The 24,985-nt window shown below is 36.6% G+C and overlaps 1 protein-coding gene across 3 annotated transcripts in view; it reads left to right on the top strand.

The window, feature by feature from the left end:
• LOC139813036 (zwei Ig domain protein zig-8) overlaps nucleotides 1-24,985 on the top strand; it is a 122,234-nt gene that overhangs the window by 1,028 nt on the left and 96,221 nt on the right. For 2 of the 3 annotated variants that reach the window (XM_071778290.1, XM_071778288.1), the window contains exon 1: nucleotides 16,253-16,533. In XM_071778290.1, the coding sequence (XP_071634391.1) occupies nucleotides 16,395-16,533 (139 nt within the window). In that variant the 5' untranslated portion in view covers nucleotides 16,253-16,394. Of the gene's footprint in view, nucleotides 1-4,570; nucleotides 4,958-5,388; nucleotides 5,425-16,252; nucleotides 16,534-24,985 lie in introns of those variants that run through there. The other variant, XM_071778291.1, reaches the window with a different exon arrangement.

Genomic DNA, 24,985 nt, shown 5'->3' with positions numbered 1-24,985 from the left:
CCTTTGTTCCATATTATTTTATTCCTAAAGTCCAAATTAATATTATAATATGTTATAGTTTTGGGAGGTTTGCTTAACCAAGAGTGCAAAATAACGTTTTGATAATCGTTCCAATCGTTAAAGTGTTATGCCGTGTCTGGCTAAGTTTCTGGCAGTGGCGCAAAGAGAAACTAATTATATAACGTGATAACGAGATAATGTGGAACCGACCGTGGAGCCTCCGTACTTGCGCGCTTATAAAGAGAATAGGATTATATATAGAAACGGAGAGAAGAGGTACTGAAAGACACGGTCCGTGTTCTACCCGCCGGTTTCCATTATTATACCGGCGATTTGCATGTTACGCTTTTTACAGAATCCAACTGCCACTCGCCATTATGCAATTAACTTAGGAGCATGTGTGTGATATCATCTAATTGTAAGAGGCAGGCACACTGGGACGACATAAGACAGTGGCTACTCACTATCACTTATCTACCATTTTTCATTGCCTTATCTCGCTCTCGTGCGGAATGCGTAAATTAACATTAAAGAAAGAGCATTCTGTCTCATTACACGTGGCAATTGCGGGGGACTCCGCAAATAGCGTCAGACAGTAAACGTAATAAATCTCTTTTAACTCCGGTACATTAAATTTAAACAAAATATAAAAATACTTACTTTGTTGTGTAATAACATTTCGTGTTATAATTTCTTGTACGCAAATCATCAAAGACTATTAATTAAAGTTGGAAAATTATGTGGCTTTCCATCGATCACGCAACAACCACGTGTACATGTGTCGAGTAGGCTTCTGGTCAATTATACACCCAATTATTTCGGAGCAGCACTCGGGTTAATTACATATGGAACGTTGATTTTAGGCCGCGCATGCGGTAAACTTATACGAGATTAATTGAATTTAATTTAGCGCCCGAGGGGCGATCGATCGCACACGCGAAAAGTTAGAATTTATTGTATAGCTGTTTTATTAACATCCGGATGACCGGATGATTGAATTTTAATCCCCAGAATATTTTTGGATTTCGCAATAACGAGAGAGGGAGCTGATTTATAAAAGTAGAAAGAGGAAATATACGTGGAATCCCTGGCGCTATTATTCCTCTACGGTATCTTTGTCCAATTATATTTCCAATTATTTTGAAAACGCATCCGGCTTACATCGTACTCGGCGCGTAACGTAGGCGCAATTTAATCATATTTCATTTTCAAACTAAAACGGAGACGAGAAAACCCCGTTTGATTTTACGGTCGTTACTTTTAAAGTATCCCTTTACGTGTGCGGTTTTTTTATAAATGTACGCGGTTTTATAAATATTTCCTTAACCTGTATATTTTGTTCCATTCAACTTATACATTATATATATATTTATATAATGATATCAATAAATTGTATAAGTAATTAATACAAAAAATATTATACATATATATTGCTGTAATGCTTTTAATTAATTATTATATTTATTGTTTCCGATAACTTTTATGTTTCCATGTTATCTACTAGTAAAAAAGGTATATTAATATATGAATAAAATTTTTAAAATATTTTTTATTTTTTATGATCAATTTTTGGTTATAATCCTCCAATAACGATTAATTCATGAGAAAAAAAATAAAATGGCTCTTTGATATAAAATTCTCGATATTTAGTTTACCATTAAGAAAAATCCGAAACGAATTAAAACGTTTGGCAATTATCAAAGCTTTTATATCAAAGTTATTAGTAGAAAAATATCGATAGAAAACTTTACATATTTGTGAGTGTGTATAATATAAACTTTTATTAATTCTCTCCTTTCTGAAGTAACACATTTTACATTTTTAAGCACTGAAAGTATTTAATGTAAGTATTTATTCCAGATTACAGAGACTACATCTCCTTTCTCCTCTCTGCTTCCTGCATTGGAATTATATGTGTCCTTTTTGTTTTCATTTCGGCGCATTTAACTTGTGGCAGTATCATTTAATTTCGAACGCTGGAGGGATTATTTTGCCATAAAATATAGAAGTTGTACTCTAATGAAAATTTCAATAGTTCCTTAATGAGTCCGCGCCCTTGATAATTAATTCCTCAAACTTATATTTCTGCAACTGAGTTAATTTCATCCACGCAAATTAGGAATTTAATCAAATGGCAGTCATCTCGGCAGTCATTTCGGCCGTGGGCCTATGGCCACGCACAAAAATGGCAATTAAATCCGGCATGCCGTTATTAAATTCCACAAATCATCTGCGGAACCTTGAATTTTGCGTGAAAAAAAATGGTCAAGTTGATTATGATTTAATTCTGACACGATATTGCAAGAATTGTTTAGCTAATTGTTTTCTCCATTATATGTATAATATATCCAGTATATATTTCGAAACTTGTTCAATTTACTTTTCCCAATTGTTGGAATCAGCTAAAATTTTCTATTACTGTGAGATAAATGCAATTAGCACGATTAAGATAAATATTCCCGATGTTTTCCAACTATCAATCATGAGGGTAAAAAAAAGAAAGTAGAAAAAAAGATTGCAGAAGTATTCTTCGTTGCGCCTACGATGATTATATTCAAAAACAATTGTTGAGTTTCAAGAATAATCAAATATCGTTTCTTCGCGTCAAGATAGCAAGTTTTAACTGCTTTTACAGGTGCAACTAGTTTAGGAGTTGGTAATGTGGGGCTTGTAGTACTCGCGCCGAATAATAACGTTGCATTTCAGCAGACTGCGGTGGGAAATGAGAATTAGAAATTGCTCCTTATCAGAGTCACTGCATGGCACACGTATCGAAAACGTACATAGATAAGAATATTATCGTTTAGTCTTACTAGCTTTTAGATACTTCTGAAAGCGACGCTATAAATTAATCTATTATTACAAATATAAAGAATTATCGCTAATTAATTTTTAAAACGCAAAGTTTTATTTCTTTGTTTTATTGTAACTAAAAAATTAATTAAAACCCAAAAATTTTAGGTAATAAATATATATAATTAAATACCGAATTCTTTATTGAATTTAGGTTATTGAATTAACCTCGGATAACACTGACACAGGCCGATCGTCAACGATTCTTTACCGCAGACACAAGCGTGATACATAATATACTTCAACAATTATTGCCGCGCCCAGCCGACAACGGCATACCAAATCCCGCGCGGCACCTCTCTTTTATTGCCGTTCGCCGAGGAGAAGCAAGGAAGAATTTGTGTTCCACAGGTCGGCGAGGGCGGCACCATTTCTATTCATCGCGGAAAATAAACCCGGTCTCGATCGCGAGTTCCCGATAACCATGAATATTTTATCCGCATAATATTTCTGGCACCCATCGGCGCGCGCTTTTTTCGTCACGCTCTTCATCGGTCCTTCTCTTCCGCCGTTCAGACGAGACGACGGAGGCAATAACGAGCGTCGCATCCAGAATCCGTATCGTGATCCGTGTCGGTGCCCGTGTGTAAACGCGTCGGCGTGCAAATCACGGATTTTCCCACACCCGCATTTCGCGGCATTTACGGCATGCTTCTTCTTTTTCTTCTTAAATTAGTGCCATCATCAGTCTCTTGTCAGAGACAATACAACCATAATTTACGGCATTCAAATTCAAATAAAGCGATTTCTCAGCAATTTAACATGAGTGGTGGGGATAGAGTGGGGATCATAGGCTGACTACGCACACCGAGCGTACTATATCGTCATTCATTATCGTCGGACTCCGCGCGGCGATTCAGATTATATTACGGAAAACTGTGATTATATCGAGTGTTTACTTAATACATGTGCTTCGCGGAATTTATATACGGATACATCGATACTGAGAGGTACATCACATTCGATAATATTGACTTTAGATTACATTCTTTCGGTCGATCGGTCTCGCTTTTCGCAACCGTCAACTTGACTTGCGTCGCGTCGCGTGGCTTCAGAATTAATGAAGTTGCCATCGATCGTTTTCGGAACGCGGATAAAAGATAAGAACGGACCCTAAATTGAGAGTAACACCGCGACGTGTTTTTCGACGAATTAGCGATCACAGTCTCCATTAATGTTGTATGTTTCACCTCGTATTTAAATCGTGTTTTGATATTTGGCAATATTTGGTGATCGTGGGGGATAGACACGAATGTAAATAATGTAATGTTCATAAATCGATGATTTAATTGCTGCAATTATAACCAAAACCGCCTGACAATCGCAGTAAAGCAGCGATCGTATTATTTTCGGTTGGCAATTAGTGGAGGCAAATTAGGTTTTTATCTCGGAACCGGTTAAAACTACTTAGATTTGAACGTTTTTTTTTAAATGTAGGTAATTAAAAACACTACAATGTTTATGGGTTAAAAATTGACGCTAATTGTTTATTTAATAAATTTTTATTTAATAATTATTTAATAATAATTAATTAAAGCGCCACGAAATAGCCTAACAATTATTATTATTATTTTTTTTTTTCAATAGCGCAACAGTCCGAGTCGGACCTAGGTCTCTCCCAATTGTGCCCGGGCCCTAATTCATACATTTATTTCTCTTACGTGTCTTATATTGCAATACGTAAAAGTAATCTTGACATTATATTTGTTGTTCAAAGTGCGAAAAGTATAGGTGTGGGAGCAGCAGGTGTGTAGCGTCCTCGCGACGCGACGTGACGGTTGCTCCTGGAGAGTGAAGTTGGCCGCGTGATTTACTGCGAATTCTCTCCGCCAGTTAGCGTCTACCTGCGGGCGGGCTGCGGGACGTCAAGCGTCACGGGCGTCGAACGGATCGTATAGTTTCCTTCGTAGCTTCTTTTCGCCGTAATTCTTCCGTCGAAATTAATACCGGAATTCGGGAGTGACGTGCAAAGTGTCGATATTTTCGCGCGTGAACGTTGCCGCGTCGTGAGTGAGTGCGTCAATGGAGATGCAACAACGTAGGAGAATCGAGGAGAGGAGGAGGGGGCCTGAGAGGCATCGGGCGACGGCGGAGCGACCATGGGGTGAGTAATTGTTTCTCGTTTATTATTTTGCTGTCCTGTGACGGATATTCCGCAACTTTTTCAAGCGCGACTTGATTTGCCCACATTACATGATATACTTATTATTCTGCGTACAATACCATTCGAGGTTAATTCCGGCGCAATTTCGTTGGAGTTCGATCTCCGGCATATGCGAGAAGAAATGTTACGTCTCGAACGTCGCGTCTCTCTTATTCACATGGTCGTAATGTTACTTGTACGATTTTTCACGAGTTAATTATGTGAACGAGTTAATACGGAAATATGCAGCCGCGATTGTTTTTTTTTGTATTAGCATTTTTAAATCAATGTTAAAATAACGTTTTAAAAGTTTAACGAGCGCGATCATTATTTACTTTAAGTATTGATTACCTTGGACATTGCTCTAATGCAAAAATATTTATATGTTACAGATAAACGCAGGGTTACATCTCCGCTGTTGGTCGTAGGTCGGTGAGTTATTTTTTTATTTTTAATGTCAAGGCAATGGATTTCCCTTACAGAAATTTAATACTGTAAGTGATTATTTGGCTAGTGATTAATTACTTATTTCGAGTATTAAAAGTACTGTTTTTAATGATTTTAATACTCAAAATAAGTAATTAATTACTAGCCAAATAATCACTTACAGTATTAAATTTCTATAAGGGTTGTAAAAATTATATTACAAACGTAAATAAAATGTATGTATATGAGATATGAGATATTATGAAAGAATCACGAACAGTCATTTTCTAACGATTATTAGACGTTATATCAAAATTTTTATTTAAAATGATAACTAATGTAGCGGTAAAGTGTCTGTATTATTTAATCTTATCCGAATATATTAAATATCCGAATATATTAATTATTTTTACAGTTATTGCAGAAAAAATTAAAACATTAAAGATCAGCAATAGAAAAATGTTACAAATAAATTAATATATTATAATTTATTCTCTTGAAATGGACAGGCTCGGAAATGAATAGACTAGAGCCTAGAAAATATTTTTATAATTTATGTTCCTCTGCCGCCTTTTTATTACACAATGTTACGCGCGCTCAGTGATAGTGATACCTGAATAGGGTGGCGGTCTCATTCTGAAATCATGATTCACGCAAACTGGAAAAGGGCGGCACGATCTCGTACTCGCGGATCCGCGCGCAACGGGCTTTCGTACGGATCGTCGCGTGGATTAACAGGCTTCACGGATCGCCGCGGAATGGACCGAGCATAGAGAGTCAGGATACTGTTATGATGCGTGTAACGGGTAATGTTGCGTGCCGAAAGTAATGTTGTTCGCGAAACGCTGTTAATAGATGCGTCGCGCTGTCCCCGTATGTCGTACTACGATTTTATTGCGCGAGTGCGATGTCACGCTCTCTGCGCGTCGCTCGATAGTTGACGCGCGGAATATTCCACGTTACGATCTGTTAAAATATATCTATATATATCTATAACTGTTACCGCAGTAAGCATTAATCAGAACAATCGCGAAAAACAACGATATTTAAATTAAATATAAAACATGCAATGCGAACAATAATATTGTCTTTCTAAAGAGCAAATACGATGGAAATAAGAAATTAATTAATTAGCTAATCACGAGAATTAAGAGGTACAAGTAGAGCAAGAAGCAACAGGGAAATTATTATTATTAAAAAGTATGCCGAGCAAACTCGAAAAGAAGTTAACAAAATGTCAAGATACCTACAGGCTAAAGACTCCTTTCTCGCGGTCGGAGGGTGGATCGTGTTGGAAATTTAAATTTCCCCACGTACGGCAGCTTCGCGCAAAGCTCGAGTGGCTCGCTTAATAAAATTTTCCTACGTGCAGAAGTTCCTCGCGCGTGCGTCTCTCTCTCTTTCTCTCTTTCTCTCTCTGTTCGCGTGTGCACGTTCCAAGAGCATAAGACGTGAAATCCGTGTCCCGTTTGCTGCTATACGCGCCGCCGTATGATTAGAAGGGGAGAGCACACGTTCAACGCAATGGATCGCAAATTCTGTGTGCATTCGTGGTTAGCGGCGCGCAACGCCGGAACGATCGATCGCGGGAGATATGCACGCTCGGATGCTGCGCTTTTGCGCGCGGGTCGCGTCGATGAACCGGTCGCGAATTCCCCCGCGCGCGGTCGTGATACGCGCGGCGTTACTACGTTGTTGCCTGATAAGCGGAGTTCACTGTGCGCAGATTTCGCCCTCTACTTAACCCTTTAACGCTGTTCGCCTCGAATTGACGAGCCGTCCGTTATATGAGCGATTTATGTGATTAAGCGAGACACAATGCCAAATTCATCGTTGATTGCCGCGCGTTCATCACCGCTAACAAAATATTTTTGATCCTGCATTCTCTGGGCATTCACAATTATAATACTATTGCATCGTTAGTATATTAGCCTTGTCAACGACGATAACAAACGAGTCAAATTATAAGCCTGTGATATCGTATTCGGTAATAACGAAATTGTAGAATTTGTAATGCTTATTTTAAAAAAAATTTCAAGTCAAAATATCGAATTAAATATTTTTGATTTGTAAAGACTAGTGAATTTTGTAAAGAAAACTATCAAAGTACAATTAATAAAACTATAAAAATTATCAAAATTAAGAATAAGACATATTTAGTTGAATGGATTTACCATGAAATTATATAAATTATAGTTATGTGCCAAGATTATAATTATAAATTACATTTTATGGATAATTGCAATATCTGCCCACAATATCTTGGAATAACATGATGCGGAATAATATTAATACATTTGTGCACTGTTTTCCTATTGTACTTGTGATAAACAGCCTCGTAAACAGCTAAGTTTGCATAGCTAATTATCATCACATATATATATATATATATATATATATATATATATATATACTGATCGCGTTCGCATTTTGACTAGTAGCATCTGCATGTTCCAAATGGTGCACATCTGATCTATGATTCGTTCTCCAAACAGATATACATATACTGCAAATGCTTCAATTCCCTTATAAATGATTGAGATATAAGGGTAAATGTATAATACCAATGCCTGGACACGTACTTATGTCTGGACATTTATCATTTTATTCTTAAATAAGTTATAACGCGAATTGAAATCAAAGAATCAAAGATAAAAATATTTTTCTTGTATTATATTTTTATCTTTTAAATTGCGTTATATTTATTTGAAAAATAAAATGATAAAGGTGTCCAGACATAGGTCTTAAGTTGGTATACATTTACCTTAAAATCTATTAGGAAAATTTACTTGTTATATCACATCTGGCAATGAGTTGTATAAGAATTTTATTTTTGCCGTTACATGACTAGTCGGTAAAATTGTATTTCAACCTTAACCGATTTACACGTCTCGTATTCAGTTACTGAATATCTCGAGGAGCATAGTCATTTTGGGAAATATACAGTATCGGAGTAACACACGTTTCGACAATCCACGTTAATCTATGCAACGCGTTATCACTTACATCGCTTAACCCTTTACTTCCTCCGTATTTCCCCTTACAATTTTAACACGATTTGCTATATCACATTTCGGCGCCGCGCCGCGATGCCTACAATGCGGGCTCCCCGCGCACGTAGATTATCGAGTTCCCCGCTGCACACTCGGCGCGTATCTTCGTGTGAGCTCCAAATTCATGAGGGACAAGTGCTTGCACCACCACAATATCGTGGCGGCGCAACGAGGAAGGCAATTGGCCCCTCCACACCCTCGTGGATTTCACTCGCTCGCACTTACACACACGTGTACGCCTCGACAGACGACAATTCACGACGATCGTCGTCGTGAGCCACGCACACTGACGGAACGTCGTCTCGAGTGGATCGTCTCCGTGGGTCTCGCACCACGCGCGGCTAGTGCGGCTCACGCACCCACAGTGCGTGCGACTGGTTTGTCACGCGTGGCCGACACGCGTGTGTGCACATTATACGTCGCCGTCGTATTCGTCGGCTTACCTAAGTTTATTGTTAGAGGGACCGCGCGTAGCGCACTGTAGACGGAGCTTGACGATTTAGTGCGTCTCGCAGACCGGTCCGGGTATCACGTGTGCCGGCTCCGATCTAGCTCGATCGTCTCCACGGTGATGTCGCGAGAGATCTCGATGATAACGCGTAAACGCATGTGCAAATTAAGGTGAATCACAAAATGACGATTTGATTATAGTTTTTGATTATTGTTATATTAATATAGATTTTTAATAAGGTCATGAATGGATATATAAGTGAGAGTGCAGTTACTTCTAATCTGTTTGATAAATAATTTCTCAAGAAAGTAATTTAAAATTATAAAAAGATAAAACAACGATACTATCATAAAACAATTGCATAATTTGATAAGTAATATAAAACAAAACATAGCTAAAATTTGAACTTTACAAAAATTATTTTTATATAATAAATTATTTGTGTGACGAGATATTAAATAAATATTATATACGATAACATGATCGAGTGATAAAAATAAAAAGAAATAATGGAGATAGAAATGTAGGTGTATTTCTACGACGGTAATTAAATTCGAAATAACAAGATTACAACACGACCCATTTTAAAATACGTGGAGAAGAGGAGGGAGCCGAACCAGAACACCAGAGGCAAATAAAAACTGTCACAGTACGCATAGCTCCGACCTGTTTACACAGATACCACAATCTGCTCCCATTTTCCGTACATCCCTCCGTCACAAACCTGAAAATCAAGCGAAACGCAACGACGAGATTCTGCGGGCATCGCACCATCGGAGAACCGCCTCGCTCCATCAGATGACGGTGGTGCGGCGGGCGGAGTGAGGGAGTGAAAAACGAGAAATTAGGATTTCGAGGACAGCGAAGTGCTTGGAACACGAAAAACCAATTGCACGAGGACTCGAGGGGGAGTTGGTGGATAGTTGAAAGCGCGATAGCTCGACGAGAGTCCGAGGACGGTGAAGATAGATACATTGTTTACTCCCAAAATAGTATTTCTATAAAACTGTCAGGCAAATTGCTGCGTACATGAAACGTGACGCTCAAGAACGCGTAATATTTTAATGAGCATTTGATCAAAAGAGAGAAAGAGAAAGAGAGAGAGAGAGAGAGAGGCTTAAAAAATAACTATAAATAATTTTATTAAATAAATAGGTATTTTATTAAATAAAGCAGATTAAATAAGTTTTATAATAAAATAACTAACAATAAAAACTGACTGAAAATTAAAGTTTTAAACATGCATTAAATTGACAAATTATATTAATAGTTTCTTATTTTTTGTCCCGGATTCTTTTCCACGAGCATGTTTGGTTTCGTTGAATTTTGGAGGAAAGTGGATACATAACGCTTCGTCTCCAGCTTCGTCTTAATTTATTCTCTTTCATTTCATGCGTTTCTTAATTTTACTCGTTTTGCAAGAGCACATCACGATTCCAACAAAAATTCAAAATGCTCAAAAGAAAGTGTCCGAACATGAAATTTTCGATGGAAATTTTGATGCTGCAAAGTGAAATAGGTAAATTGATATATTGTCGACAACATTGACTTTTCCATTCTCTGAGTCACAAAATTGCGCCGTTTCCTGCCGCCGCTAAAGACAAAACCTCGAACGGATGTCGAAAATTTTGTCCTTTCGAAGAAGAGGTTCGTCCGGATTGTGCCGATGCTAAAATTATTTCACTAGAATTTCGTCGAGCCTTTTTTCGTCGCCGTATTTGTCGGTACGAGCGGCCCGCGACGCGACGTTTTAATGTCATTTCAAGCTCCGGCGCTTTCTTGAAGCTAATACATTCTTAAATGTGTCGTCAGCTTCGTTTCCCTTTCTCGATTAAGGCCCGCGTCTCTTTTACTTTCTCTCTTTCAACTTCAAAATTCTAATTAACTTCAGTAATTACGTATGCGGGATGAGAAAGACTTTACACACTCTCTTATGTCGGTGACGAAGGAGAGAAAAAGACAGTAACGTTATTGAGAGACAATCGTGCATGTTCTTGGGAATACGTGTGATATAAATAACGCACGTATATATCGTAAAAGGTTTGTGAAGCCTCACAATTTTTGTCATTTTTAATGTTTTTGTGAAAACTAGTTTTAAACTTAAAGCTGAAAAAGAAATTTACCTTTGAGATGAGAAAAAATAAAACGGAATAAGATTAAATTATATTTTCAAAACAAAAGGCTTTGTGTGATATTCAATGCAAAATTCATGTAGTTTAGATTTAGAATATACAAATCCATAAAAAATATTAGTTTTTTTTTTATTTTTTTAGTTATCTCTCGAATAGAAAATTTTATTTTACGTTTTCGATTTATTTTTGCAAGCTCTATTATTTCATTTACTACGATTATACTACGCGTCACATCCTCTGTATATATTTTCATTTTCTTCTAACTTAAAGTCCATTCTCTTAATCCTTGAGAAAATTCCGTTTTGCTTACTCACGTTGCTTTTCCACGAAAATTATTTTTCGACGTTATTTTTTCCCCCCCTCTTTTCATTCACACGAGTGTTCTCTCCCTCGACGATGTCATATAAGTGTTTGAATTTTAATTCGTCCCGTCCAGAAAATTTCGTTATTCCCAGCGTGCTCGTACCGCCGCATGTCGTACATTCACGCTGTGTTATCGTATGCGCACACATGTGTACGTCGTACACAAACGCGTTTTACGTGTTCCCAGTTTTATATCCCACCGAGTGCACCTGTGCAATACACTCGGTCGCTATCTCCAACCCGCATCTCTCGCTTCTTCGCCCTCGTTCCTCATCAAGCTCCGTAGCTTAACAAGGGCATTAATTAATAATACCTCCCAGGGATAATTTGTGCCTGCCGTCTTGCATCAGCATTGTCATTGTCCGCGGAGTCGACGTCTAACCCTTTGTGTCTGCATCGCGATGCATCTTAAAACTAACCTGGTGCGATTCGTGCATAACACACACACATACACACACACACACACACACACACACACACACACACACACACACTGTGTTTAAAGATATATATGCGCCGGCTTTCTGGACGCAATTCTAATAGTTTACGAAAAATAATGGAAATAACATTAAGTAAGTTCTTATCATAGGAAAGTCAATCTTTTAAATTAATCTGTATATATCACATTTGAAAAATGTCTTCACTTTTGACATTATTTTGAACAATAATCGTGAAGTAGAAATATATTGATAGTCTTATAAAATTGCAGATTTTGCAACCACATATGATTTTACAGATTTTATTTTAATAAAAGAGAGATAACCAGAATGAGGGGTTAGGTGTAACGGTCGTCCACGTTTACAAACTAGAAATATTATTTTTATACAGACAGCTCGGTGTTTTGTTGCAGTCATTTCACTAATTTGCGACGTAAACTTTCAAGTTATATACAGATATGTAAAATCCGCATTGGTTTATGAATTTTATTTTTGGCGTGCTGTTTTGGAAACACAATTCCAGTTTGATGTAAACATATTATTTGTAACAATATTTTTGGATAGAAAGATATGTAGTTGTAGAGTATAACAAAGTTCCTTATTTATCTTTGTAAATTTATTTTTAGGGCATTCGTACTATTTTTGATTTATAATGAAATTAATCAGAACAATTAACAAACATTGAATGTTTTAATTTTACGACAAGTGTGTGATAATTTTTCGTGATTTTTATTTCTTTATCAAAATTTATTTACATAACTTTTATAATTTTATAAATTGATTTACGTTGTAAGCAAAATTAATTTTAATAAGGCAGTCGAAAATCAATAATTATGCATTTATTTTAATATGCCTACAAATAACAGTATTTTATCACCCCGATTTTTCGTGCCATATTGGATTCGTCATTTTATGCACATTTCATGGTTCGACACGTCCCTCGTAAAATCACGCCATGATATTTTCAAACCAGTATGCTTTTTATGACTGCGTGTCCCCGAATTTTCCGTTAAAATGGTCAATTTGAAGGCAACACAATCGGATGTGCAATTCATGGCGGAATAACATATAGCATTTTCATCAATAACAGATGCGATCTACCGAAATTAATATTTGAAATAATTTTTCATGAAGTTGCTCACTATATTTGATTAACATCGAGATTATTTCATTTTTGAATCTTTTCTATCTATACACATGATGGCATACGTTATTTATAAGACATTTTTGAAAGTATGAGAATAAGTTCGGTAAAAATTTAGAGTAAAAATTTTATTTTATGAACATCTTATTTATGTCCATTCCAGTGAAGATGCGAGAATATAGTCACGCTTTATGGCGACCGTGCGCGAAATAAATTCCATTGTATCGCATTTCGATACGTTTAATTTAATTCTCGCCACAAAGACAACGTTTCCTTTTCCACGCTGTGATAGATAATAATTTCTTGAAACCGCCGGCACGTGGAGATACCTCGAAGACCTCGAAGACGACAATGACCATAATAATGATGCCGACGTGCCGGTACAAAGCCCACTGACGAATTAATTAACGGCGAATTAATTAACGGCGGAATGTCATTATCTAGATACGGTTTAATTCGAATCGGGAGCAATTTGATCTTGCAACGCGTAACTTCGTCGCTTTTTGTGCCGGAAATCAATGTCTTTATGACCAGAAATGTGTTCATTAGCGGAAAATCGAGACTTTTAGATGGAAATTAACGAGGTTGTTTTGAAAAATAGTTGGAGATGGAAACGATCCACCTGCCCCCAATTAACCTATATGCGGATAAAATTCAGCGGTGTCGTTACTGAATATCGAAATAGCTTTTTTTTTTTTAACGCGGGGAAATCTTCTACTACCGGCCAGTACTGACCGGTAGCCCCCTCGCTGTAAGAGGGGGAAGACCCCCCCCCCCCGCCTCCGGGAGCGAGGCGAGGGGAGTGTCGGATTCTTACCGACTAAAACCCGCAGGTGTCCTTCGCGGCGCGTTTTTCACGTTGGAGAGGGGGCTCCGGGAAACGCACTGATTCGTCCGGGACCATATCGAAATAGCTAAACATTTTAATTAAAACTGAACAAATTAATGCTCATAGCATTATCAGATTGGAATTATTGATCGAATTAAAGGATCGCTTAATTTTAATTTATGTTTGACATTATCGATTATGAAAGACTTGTATTATTGTTCACAAAATTAAAATTGTTCTGAATGGACAAATATTCAAGCGCATATTGCATGTGTTTGTCTAGACTATATTTAAGCGCTTAGACTCCAACCGAGCGATTGGATTTTTTGAACGTAGTATTATAATCTCATTATATTGATAAATAAATTAATTTATTTATATAAGAGATTATTACTTACAAAAAAAAGAGAGAAAAAATTACGGAATTATAAAAAATAAGTAAAGGTCACTTATATATATTTCGGTATATGTACGACAAAGTCGCGTTATAAATATCGTGCAGTAAAAATAAATTTATGATCTTTACTAGAAACAGAAGCCGCCAGCATCGGGCTGATTCATCCATTCTATCTAATTTAAGTTAAACTTAAATTAGCCAACTCTTGTCACAAATTGAAAATGTCCTCGTAGTCTCCCTATTATAAAGAATATAAACCGTGCGTGAGACACTTTTTGATGAAACAAACATTGCTCTCATTTTCTTTCTCTCCTTCAAATAATTTTTAGTCATCATAAATTAATTCAGTCATTTAAAACAGTAGGTTTCGTGTACTCGTGGCTTGAAACGCGGATGGAATTTTTAGTTTTCAAATATTTCTAGGTTTTATCCACAGATGCATGCAACTTTCTTGAAGAATAAGTTTAACACACACAGTTTTCTTAGAAATTCCACGGATCTCTTTGTCGTCTTTGATTATCCTTGTAATTGTAAACAGAATAACTGAAAAACTACTTTGCCGTGCGCTGTAAATTACCGCTACATCCATTCGTAATGATGGTACAGTGCACGCAGAAATTAAGATGGTCGTTTCACCGCCATTTAACTCCGATGCTGATCCATTTTATTGCGCGGAACGCGAATAATCGCGAAAATTAACTGCCAAAATTTATGACAAACGTAATGCATTCGCATGGGCGCGCAGTATAATACATCGTATCCGAATCTTAGTATCAAACGCCAGGGGCATGCTGAAATCGCATAAACGGATCCCATTTATCATGCTGCCAGGTCTTACTACGCTGGCTGAGTGACAGCGCGTTAAATTTAGCATTAATGATGCGGTTCCAGGTACTATAGCGAGACGGAAGTTCGTTAATTAGTTATCGCGGCGAAAAGTGTACGGCAACTTGTGCCACATTCCACGCATCTTGTCGTCTCTCCGCATCGTCGCGCCGCACCGACGAGTTTCAATCTTCCGCGATGATAACGTTTGCGTTCCCCAGTTCTATCTCAATTCGCATTATACTTTGAATGTGCTACACAAAGTCCATTATCCATTAATTTGTCGAGTTGTTATAGTAAAATCAACGTTTATGAAGAACGTTGATTTCTTATGTTATAAATAAAAATACTTCTAATATTAATAATTTTAGACTAGTAATATTTATTATGCAGTCAAAGAATGAATTTGAAAAAAGTTAACTTTTTCAAAACTTAACGTTTTGAATATAATTATGTTAACTTGCGGTTTAAAAAACTGCAGCTTTTTTATGAGGAAATCTGACGGTTCCTCTTAACTGCGAGTGAAACTAAAGACAAGCACGCGCAATTGTAAATTACTATAGGTATTAGAAAGGATATCTATTTTTTCAAGAACTTTATTGAAAATATAAGAATTACCAAGCAGAATATTGAAGCAGTTCTACATAAAGGAACAATAAGACTTAATTATAATATAACTACCATATGAAATAAGTGAAAAAAGACACAATTGGTAAGATAATTATATAAAAATACTTAAACAAAGTGACTGCTTACATATAAATTTATCGTTGAACAGAGCAAATGTTTGATACAATCAATTATGCTTATTTTTATAATTACTTCTAATTGCCTATTCTGACTGCGTATCCAATATCTAGATACAGAATGTTGCCACAAGGAAGAAACGACTTTCGTGTGTGGAGTGGAAACTAGTTTTTTGGTGATATAACTTCAATCACCGAAATTTCATCGGATTCGTTTACGAGTGAAATTTCCCCGTATATATATAACACAAAATAAAAATGCTGCGATAAAATAACCCCGTATTGTGAAAAAGAGAGGTCGTTTCAACGCAACTGTCGTTCGCAAGTCGGCCGCGCGCACACAATGCAACTCGCCGCGCCCGATGCAATCGCGTCCTATTAATGAATGTAGTTCGCATCCGCGGCACGCGCGTTAAGATCGTTACGAAATCTCGCGTCACGTGTACGAGAACCGAAAGTGGAAGGAAGGAAGGAAGGAAGGAAGCAGGAAGGAAGGAAGGAAGGAAGGCACGTGAGGCATTATTAAACTTCTCTCGCTCTAATCCGAGTGTAACGCGCGTGGTTTACGTGGTCGGAACGAAAACTATGCGGCACGATGAGGGGGCCAAGAAGAATCGGTGGTGGCCTACCGAGCGGGAAAAAGCTGGACTGTTGCCAAAAGGTGCGTCAAGCTCGCGGAGTATTGCTGGTGTACTTGAGCATCTGTGCATTGCTACCCGGCGCTATTTTCACCGGTGAGTATCGACGATCTTCTTCATATATATGTATATGTCGCGGCTTTCTGTCCGATCTCTATGACACAGATCTTTAAGTGGTCTACGGAATGTTCCTTTCTTCCAAGAAATAGCGTAACGCGTACAGTTATGGATTATTTAAGAAATATAGTTAGTTTTCTCATTATGGAATAGATATATTTCGTAAAAAATAATAGGTGAATTATGATAAGTTTATAATTGCGAATATAAAGCTATTGAACGCTTATATGGTATACAAAAATTTGTCTGTTTGAGTCTTATAAATCTACATTCATTGTAAGATTGATTTTTAATAGACAACATATCATATGTTGATTCTTAACAAATATGTTTAATTATATATGCATATATTTAATAATTTACATACGTTTTATATCATTCTTTTACAGATAAAATTAATTTTTTTTATTTTCCTTACAATTAAAATAAAAATTACAACTAAATAATGTAAATTTTGTTTTCTTGTTAAATATATTAGTTACTAACTAAATCTTTGGTGGAAAATTTGATAAATGTTATGCAAAATATTCTTATTTGACCTGTCGCAAAAAAAATCGATCGCTTCTCGTTAGTGGGTAACTCACAAATCGCGCTATTACGTACCGTCGTCAACAACGTCAGGCGTAACGACAATATGATTTCTGCGCGCGGATGCAGAACGCGGGAGAGTGAAACTTTTCTACAGTCGTTCTTTAATATAGGGTCTCGCGGTCTCACCTGAGAAATGAAGAGCATAAATCATGGCGCTCATCAAGCCTCGCGTGGTCTCAATTTTGCAAAACTTTCCCCACAAATCTTTCCCGTCCGCCTAGGGCGCTGTCGTCTCCATCTTTTAAAGATTAGTTTAATGTCGTTCGCGGTGTCTGCCGTACTTCAACTTTATAATGAGAAAGTCGCTGCGATGGAACGAAATAAGCAATAACACTTTGTGTTGCGCGAAGAATTCACAGCAACATGTCAAACTTTACATTTACAAAAAGCACATACATTATTCTCAATATTCTGAACAACAATTTAGTTATTATAGAGGAAAGTCCCCTATTATGAGATAGGCTCCCAATATGCGACAGCGAGATTTCTGCTAAACTAATAGGCCCTATCTGTTTGTTTCACCATGAACTTATTGCCCTTATGGTAAAACCTATTTAGTGGAAAATTCATTGTTTGATCGTGCATGTAGTCGTTGCAAAGAAAGAAATTATGAAATTGGATGTTGTCAAGTGCCATATGGATATGAGTCTTTAAACCTTATTTATTATATAATTAATAAATATTTGGCAATAAGTTCTGCATGCAGCGATAAAGTAAGGTCGTATTAATAGGAAAATACGGGATATGTTGAGTTGCTCAATTGTAGAGATTAGATTTGGTGATCGTGAAACCGCAAGGCGTGGTGCTCGTAACATGAGATACTTAGGGTACTCCTGGGTTGCTAGAGTATGAAAGTTATTGTTATAATAAAAGAAGAGAAAATACTATATTAACGTTAAGGGAAGGTTTATACGAATTTATAAAACTGTGCTGACCTTGATTTGAAAGGGAAGGGTGGAGGGGGAAGATTAGGTACAATATTGAGTATAAGTGGGTTTACGATTGTTGCAAATATGCTTCTCCATTACATGTCTTTCAAAAACTTTAAATAAAGTTTTTTAATTTCAATATCATGTGTTTTGCACTTTATTAGCGATTTCCCGGGGTCTCTCATATTAGGAGCACACTTTTGCGATTTTGCCGAAAACTCATTTTTTACATTTTTCTAATTTTCAGCAAAATTAATATTTAAATTAAATTTTACATTACAGCATTTTAAAGCTTATTAAATTCCCTTCAAAATGACCTACCATATTTTTCAATTCTGCTCATAGACTTCCGGCAATCACACAAAATAGATATGGTATCTCATAATCGGGTACTTTCCTCTATACCTAATAATACGGGCAATATTGATGATATTTTACCAAGCTAGTTTATTTCTTAATATAAAATATAAATGAGTTATTACTTTATTACAAACTAGATACTCGTGCTTCGCTAGGGTAACACATTGCATATTTTACCCTTCTTCACCTCCTTAGGAATAGAATTTTTAAAAATCTCTTTTTAGTGCAGGGTGCTTACGTTATTGATGGAATATATTCCTCGAATTTCATGCTTCTAGGTTTAGGGGTTTAGGCTGGGCGTTGATGAGTCAGTCAGTCAGGATATTTGTTTCTATATATTGTAGATTAGTTTCGCTGTTGACATTGTAACTGTTAGAACTGTTTCAACTTCATTGAAACGTGTGTTGGTGCTATATATATATATGAACTTTAATAACATGTCAGTATTTTTATACATATATTAAATTTGGGTTATTTAATTACGAGAGAATAATATTTTCGAACAATTTAGCGACAAAATCTATGGCATACGTTGTATATGAGAGGTTAACTACCGCGAAGATACATTTAGAGCTTCTGAGACAATTCGAGCGTTGGTCCCTATTAAAAATAGACATCACAGAGACCGGAGCAAGTTATACTAGTAGAAACTCTAATTCGGCTACTGTGGTATCATAATAAAGCTGAAATGTATCATTAGATATTACAATTCTTTTTCTAAAATAACTTTCTCTCTCTCTCTCTCTCTCAATTACTGTATATCTCAAATCCATATAAAAATGTTAATTGTTGTACCTATACCTTTTTTTAATTACACAGTTAAATTTTAACTGTATATATTAATAAAGTTGGAGAGAGTTATAAATAATTTTATATGTAAAATATGTAACGTGTACGATTAAATTCTTTTGCTCCCTTGTTTATGGTAAAACATTTATTAGCAAATTTAATTTTTAAACTTGAAACTTTTCCCCGATCGTTTTAAAGTTTGTTACAAATTATGAAAGAGGCACAAGCTTTACACACGCTGTTTTGATGTTAGAAGAGCGTGACTAGAAATATAAATTGAGAGAAACGACCCTTGTAAAAGTAGCGAGGGTAGTATTAAAGGACGTCCTCAGACGCACTCGAACGCGAAGCGCAGCTCTATGCGTCGAGATATGCAACTCGTAACGCTTCACAGACAAAATAGGAACTAATTAAGCACACGAGAGTTTAAACGAGGCGCGGCACCGGCCGTAGTGCAAATTGCAAGTCGTATTAACAATTATCTCGTAATTGTCTACAGCATGCTCAGGATTTGTAAAGCTAGAATTAAATTCGCAAGTAACGCTCGCTGGCACTTCGTGTCTCGACTCCGTGTGTTCCTTCCTAGATATACCTCTCATTCTATTTTCCCTCAAATCTGTGCCATTGTGTTTCCTCGTTTCGTCATGGATTTGACATTTCACTTGAATGAAAAGAGGAAAATAAATTCCGCGTGCTTGCTTTTATAAGTAAAATGTGGTAGTCGTGGATCCGTATATAATCGCGTTTCTATTGAAAAATTCTAAGAAAAATCCAAATTGTATTTCCCAAGTAATACATCTAATAAATTTTAAATAACATAATTTATTTTAATTTTAAATTATTAAAAGAAAAAATTAAATTTTTTGCACATATAATAATTAAAATTTGTGTGACAAGGAAAAGTGGCCTTTGAGAGTCAAACGCAATTAATTGTGCGTGAGTTAATGCTATTACATTTAATTAATAATTTAATACAAAATATAGATCGGGGTCTGTAAAGTTGGCACGACATTCTACGAATTTAAAAAAAATACTAAAAGTTTTAAGTAGAACTTTTAATAGGTCTACAGTTCCTAAAGAACGTTAAAAAGAGTTCCGCATTCCTTATATTAAAAAATCGAAATTGAAAAGATGTACTAACTTTGCGACTCATCTAGCATGACATCCTTTCCTTTAACGTATCAAAACGCATTGAACATTATTATTTTTGACAAAAGTTAATTCCGATAGTTTTAATCGAGTTTGACACATGTATGTATACAATTTTAGATCAATATTCCACCAATTAATAGTTTTTATATCCACGCTCAGCACGACATTTATTGAAAATATGTCGTGCTGATGACTTTTCGCAATTTTAACTTGTTGTTTTCGACAGTTCTACAAGAGTTCTGTGCTTTAGAAGTAGTTCTAAAAAGAGTTCCGGTGAGTAACTATTTTTTAAACAAGTTTTAAAAATTAACTATTATAGAATTCTATCGAGTACTACCTTTAACTGCGGAAAAACATCAGCACGGCACATATTTTTACTAAATGTTTTGCTGAGCGCGGATATAAAAAATTGTTTAAAAATTGTTAATTCATGAAATATTGATCTGAAATTGTATATCTGTGTAAAACTGGAATAGAACTATCGGGAACTCTTGTAAAAAATGATGTTTTTTAATACATGTTTTCAGTACTCGAATTTAAGATAATTTAATTTGTTTATCATCTTGTCGCTAAAGATGGTTCAAAGTAGAGCTAAATCGACGATTTATAATTTGTATTAAATTATTACATTAAATGTTATATAGCGTTAACGCACAACTAACCTTTGATTCTCAAAGCCCACTTCTTTTTGTTATTCATTAATTTTAATATTTTAATAATTTCGGTAAATTAATTGAATTTTAGAATCGAGAGTATTTAGTTAACTAATTATTTACATAATTAAATTAAAATTTATTCTTATAACATAGAACTGTAAAAGTATATATTTCAGATTGAAGCATTTTTTTGTCAATTAGAATTCAAGTAACAATATTTCCATTTTAAAACGTTTCGATTAAACAAAATTAATCCAATTTATCTTAAACTAAATTCAGATTAGGCTACGGAACAGTATTTAATAATCTAATTTTTTATATTTATAAATATGTGTATAATTATTGTGTAGTATATTTGATAAATTTCGAGAATTATTGTATATGCAAGTATGTTTATAATTAATTTAAAATTTTATAAAACATTGCTTCTCCTTTTATCTCTTTCTTTTTCTATATCATACAGAAACTTACATTGGAAAAAAACTTAATATTTTTTTTTATTTAATTTTTAATTATAACGATTTGACAAGAGGTTGCAATTTTTTTCCGAAAAACTCTTTTCAAGTGACGTGATATTATTTTTGCATTCAAAATAACGCGCTAGCAAGTAAAATATTGTAAAATGTGACGCTAACATCTTTTTTACATAGAGCACTGGCTTTATGACGACCACGTGCCATTATGAAAGCATGTGTACACGTGCGCCCATGCATTCGCGAAATTCCGACGTTTCTAAATGTACGCGACTGTATAAAATTATATCAAAGGAAACGCAGATAATAATCTGTGCTTTTATGTGGCATTCAGTTTGATCCTCTTTAATACGTATACGTGATTTATGCATTTATATATTAAAACTTGAATAAATTAGTTCTCAAATTGTATTATATGCGAGTTTCTTTAAATTATGTTGTTTGTAATAGTTTATAATAGCTTATAATAATTACAGACGCTAAAATAAAAGTATAGCGTCAAGCTTTGCCATCATAAGACATTGTACTCTTTTTCTTCTTTCCTGCATTGTTAATGTAATACAAATTTTAGTTGAAGTTAGACAGAATTCTTACAAATGTTTAAATCCTCAGACGTGAGGTATTGTGCTGAAACAAGGAAGATAGTCTTGGTCTTGGTCAAGTACTTTCGGGCAAAGTTTACTTACCTCCAGGGGGGAACACGAGCGGCGCATTAATTGGTTTCTTGAACCGAGTGCCACATTTGAAGTTCCCTGCAAACTAAACATCTGGTTTTAGCGGTCTAAACATTTGAGTCCCGTGTTGATTCTCACGCGGCGAAGAGAACACGAACCCGAGATAATGTTTAATTGACATTTGCCAATTAAATCTAAACAATTAATACTCTAAACTCTTTTATCTTTCTTGCAGTTATTACACGCTAGACGGTGATTCGAAATGATTGAAGATTTAAACGCATTTTTATTTTTCTATAAAATAATGTGCCTTTTTCATACTTTCGTACTTTTCATATGTAGGATTCGGATACCGATTTATTGATGCATTTTTCTAATTATGGAACTGAAAGCTCTAGATAATTTGTAGGTAAATAGTTTACTAAATAAACGACGAATATAGAGTTGTTAAGGATAATAGAACAAGAAGCTTCGAAAGGAGGAAGCTGTTTTACATTTACCGTAACGCGTGGCAGAAAATTTGATTTTACTGCTCGATTTTCCCCGAGACAATACCGACTACGTATCGCCGAAAGGGAGAACCGAAAACAAACTGTGCTCCGTTGTACTCGTCTGGCGGAAACGAACCACATATCTATCAATAGAGCGCGCTGCAACTCGATTTGTTCTTGCTCCCGGGGAAAGCAAATTTGCAGATTGTTGAATACAACATTAATTTAAATAAGAATATTGACTATTCTTTGTTATCTTTGGTATGCTATTGATTGCGCGCTATTATTTTATTCATTTATCGTATTACTTGCTTCCGGCAGCTAATGCACTGTCAATAATGACAGAAGTCAATTATCGCGAGTCAATATTCGGAGCATAAAGTCATATTATCATCACGAAATGGAGAGGAGACTCGATTCCGTGCTTTCCTCAAATTTGCGGTCCCGCGAGATATATGATCTCAAAAAGGACGGGTGATCTGAGAAAGTTTGGTGACCGCTGGTTCCCGGCAGCGCTGGACTCGGCTATCGAGCAGTCAGGTTGGCAAGAGTCGCGAAACGCAGTCAAGCCACGTCTAGACAACCGAAAACAAAACTGCCTGCGCTCTCTGTCTCCCCCCGGAAGTTGCCGGAAACGCATCTCGCGGTTACCCATAAAGGGGATCACACGGTGGGGTCCGTCGTCCGGGAGGAGGGAACGAGTGAGGAGTAGACCAAGCGCCGGCAGTTACTTACGCTTAGGACAATTTACCTTAATTAATTAACCGGCGTTGCGATGGGACGCTAATTTATGCTCATAGAATGATTCACCGCCACTCCTGGGCGGATTGCGGTTTAGCCTCCTTCTTCGTCCGGCTCACGTCCGGCGCCGACAACGCGCCCGGCCGAAATTCGGCCGTCGCATTCTGCCAGACGGGCGAGCCACGCTAATTAGAAGTCACCGTTGGAGCGTTTCGAATTGCATCCGAAAATTCGCCCGGACCCTGACATCTCACGCATCTAGCTGGCGGACGATGTCTTTCGCGCGCGTGATGTCTTACGAAGGTGTCTCCGTTGACGCCGGAAATCTTGTCGCTCCATTTGGAAAGAAAGTACAGTGCGATAAAATAGGCCAATATTTTAATAATAATTAGCAAAAGATTTCTTGAATTTATACAGAGGGCAATGGGCAATAAACGTGTTATTGGAGGTATAATTGGGAATAAACTTAACAACACTTTTTGCAAGACGATCATTTTGTATTTCCCTGCTGAAGGAACTTTCTATTTTTTATCGCAAACGATTATAACTGCATAAGCGATTTATAATGACGTAAAAACATTCGTCGTTCTACCAAATTCCGTCTACAAAACGGAATTTCACGCATTACACCGTAATACCTTCCGATAACAATGAGATGAACGGGCGCGCCGCGCGCTCCGCCGCAATATTATTTCCGCAGATTTACACGTTAAATTAAACAGGGTAAAGCAACATTGTTGCACTCTCTCGCCTCATGTTATTTTATCTCGGGCCAATCTCGCGGAGCAAATCTTTCGGGTACATTCCAGGATACTCCAGCAGGCCGATTCAGTTCTCGCGCCTGTGTCTGTCTGTGTACGCGCGCGCACGTGGATGTGTGTGCGGCAGGACAAGTTGGTGACTCTCTAATGCCACTGACTTTATTAACAAAGCCGGACAGACAAGCTAACGTATCTACACACATGTGCAGGCACACGTGTATGCTGACTATCGGGATGAGGAAGTATGAGAGAGATAGAGACAGAGAGAAAGACAGAGAGAGAGAGAGAGAGAGAGAGAGAGAGAGAGAGAGAGAGAGAGAGAGAGAGAGAGAGAGAGAGAGAGAGAGAGAGAGAGAGAGAGAGAGAGAGAGAGAGAGAGAGAGAGAAAGAGAGAGAGAGAGAGAGTTTGATCGTCTGCCTGCGCGATATTAAAATCACTTGGACGAGACGCCTTCATATTAAATTTTCGTTTCCGCGCGGACTCCTCTTCGCCCGTCCTCTAGGCTCTTTGACTTCCGCCTGCGAGAGCATTTTATGCACTCGTGACAGGCTGCAGGTGTTCCCTGATGTACATCTATGCGCTTGCACCGATTTGAAAACGGTGACGTATTCCAATGTGGCTTTTAATGCTTGTTTTAATTGAGTGACTCACCTAGTCAAGTTTCAAGATGTAAATTTAATTACATATTTCGTTAGAGTATATTTGATCATATCACATCACTTTAGAATTCTCGTTGAATTTGATTCGTACACGTGAACGTCTATAAGCAAAGCGCAATAGTCTACACAAATAGAATGGGCAATATGAAGAGAA

The sequence above is a fragment of the Temnothorax longispinosus genome, chromosome 5 (genome assembly GCF_030848805.1).
Source record: "Temnothorax longispinosus isolate EJ_2023e chromosome 5, Tlon_JGU_v1, whole genome shotgun sequence".
Lineage (NCBI taxonomy): Eukaryota > Metazoa > Arthropoda > Insecta > Hymenoptera > Formicidae > Temnothorax > Temnothorax longispinosus.
Note: the sequence above shows the minus strand (reverse complement) of the source record. Positions and strands in the feature narration are given on the sequence as shown.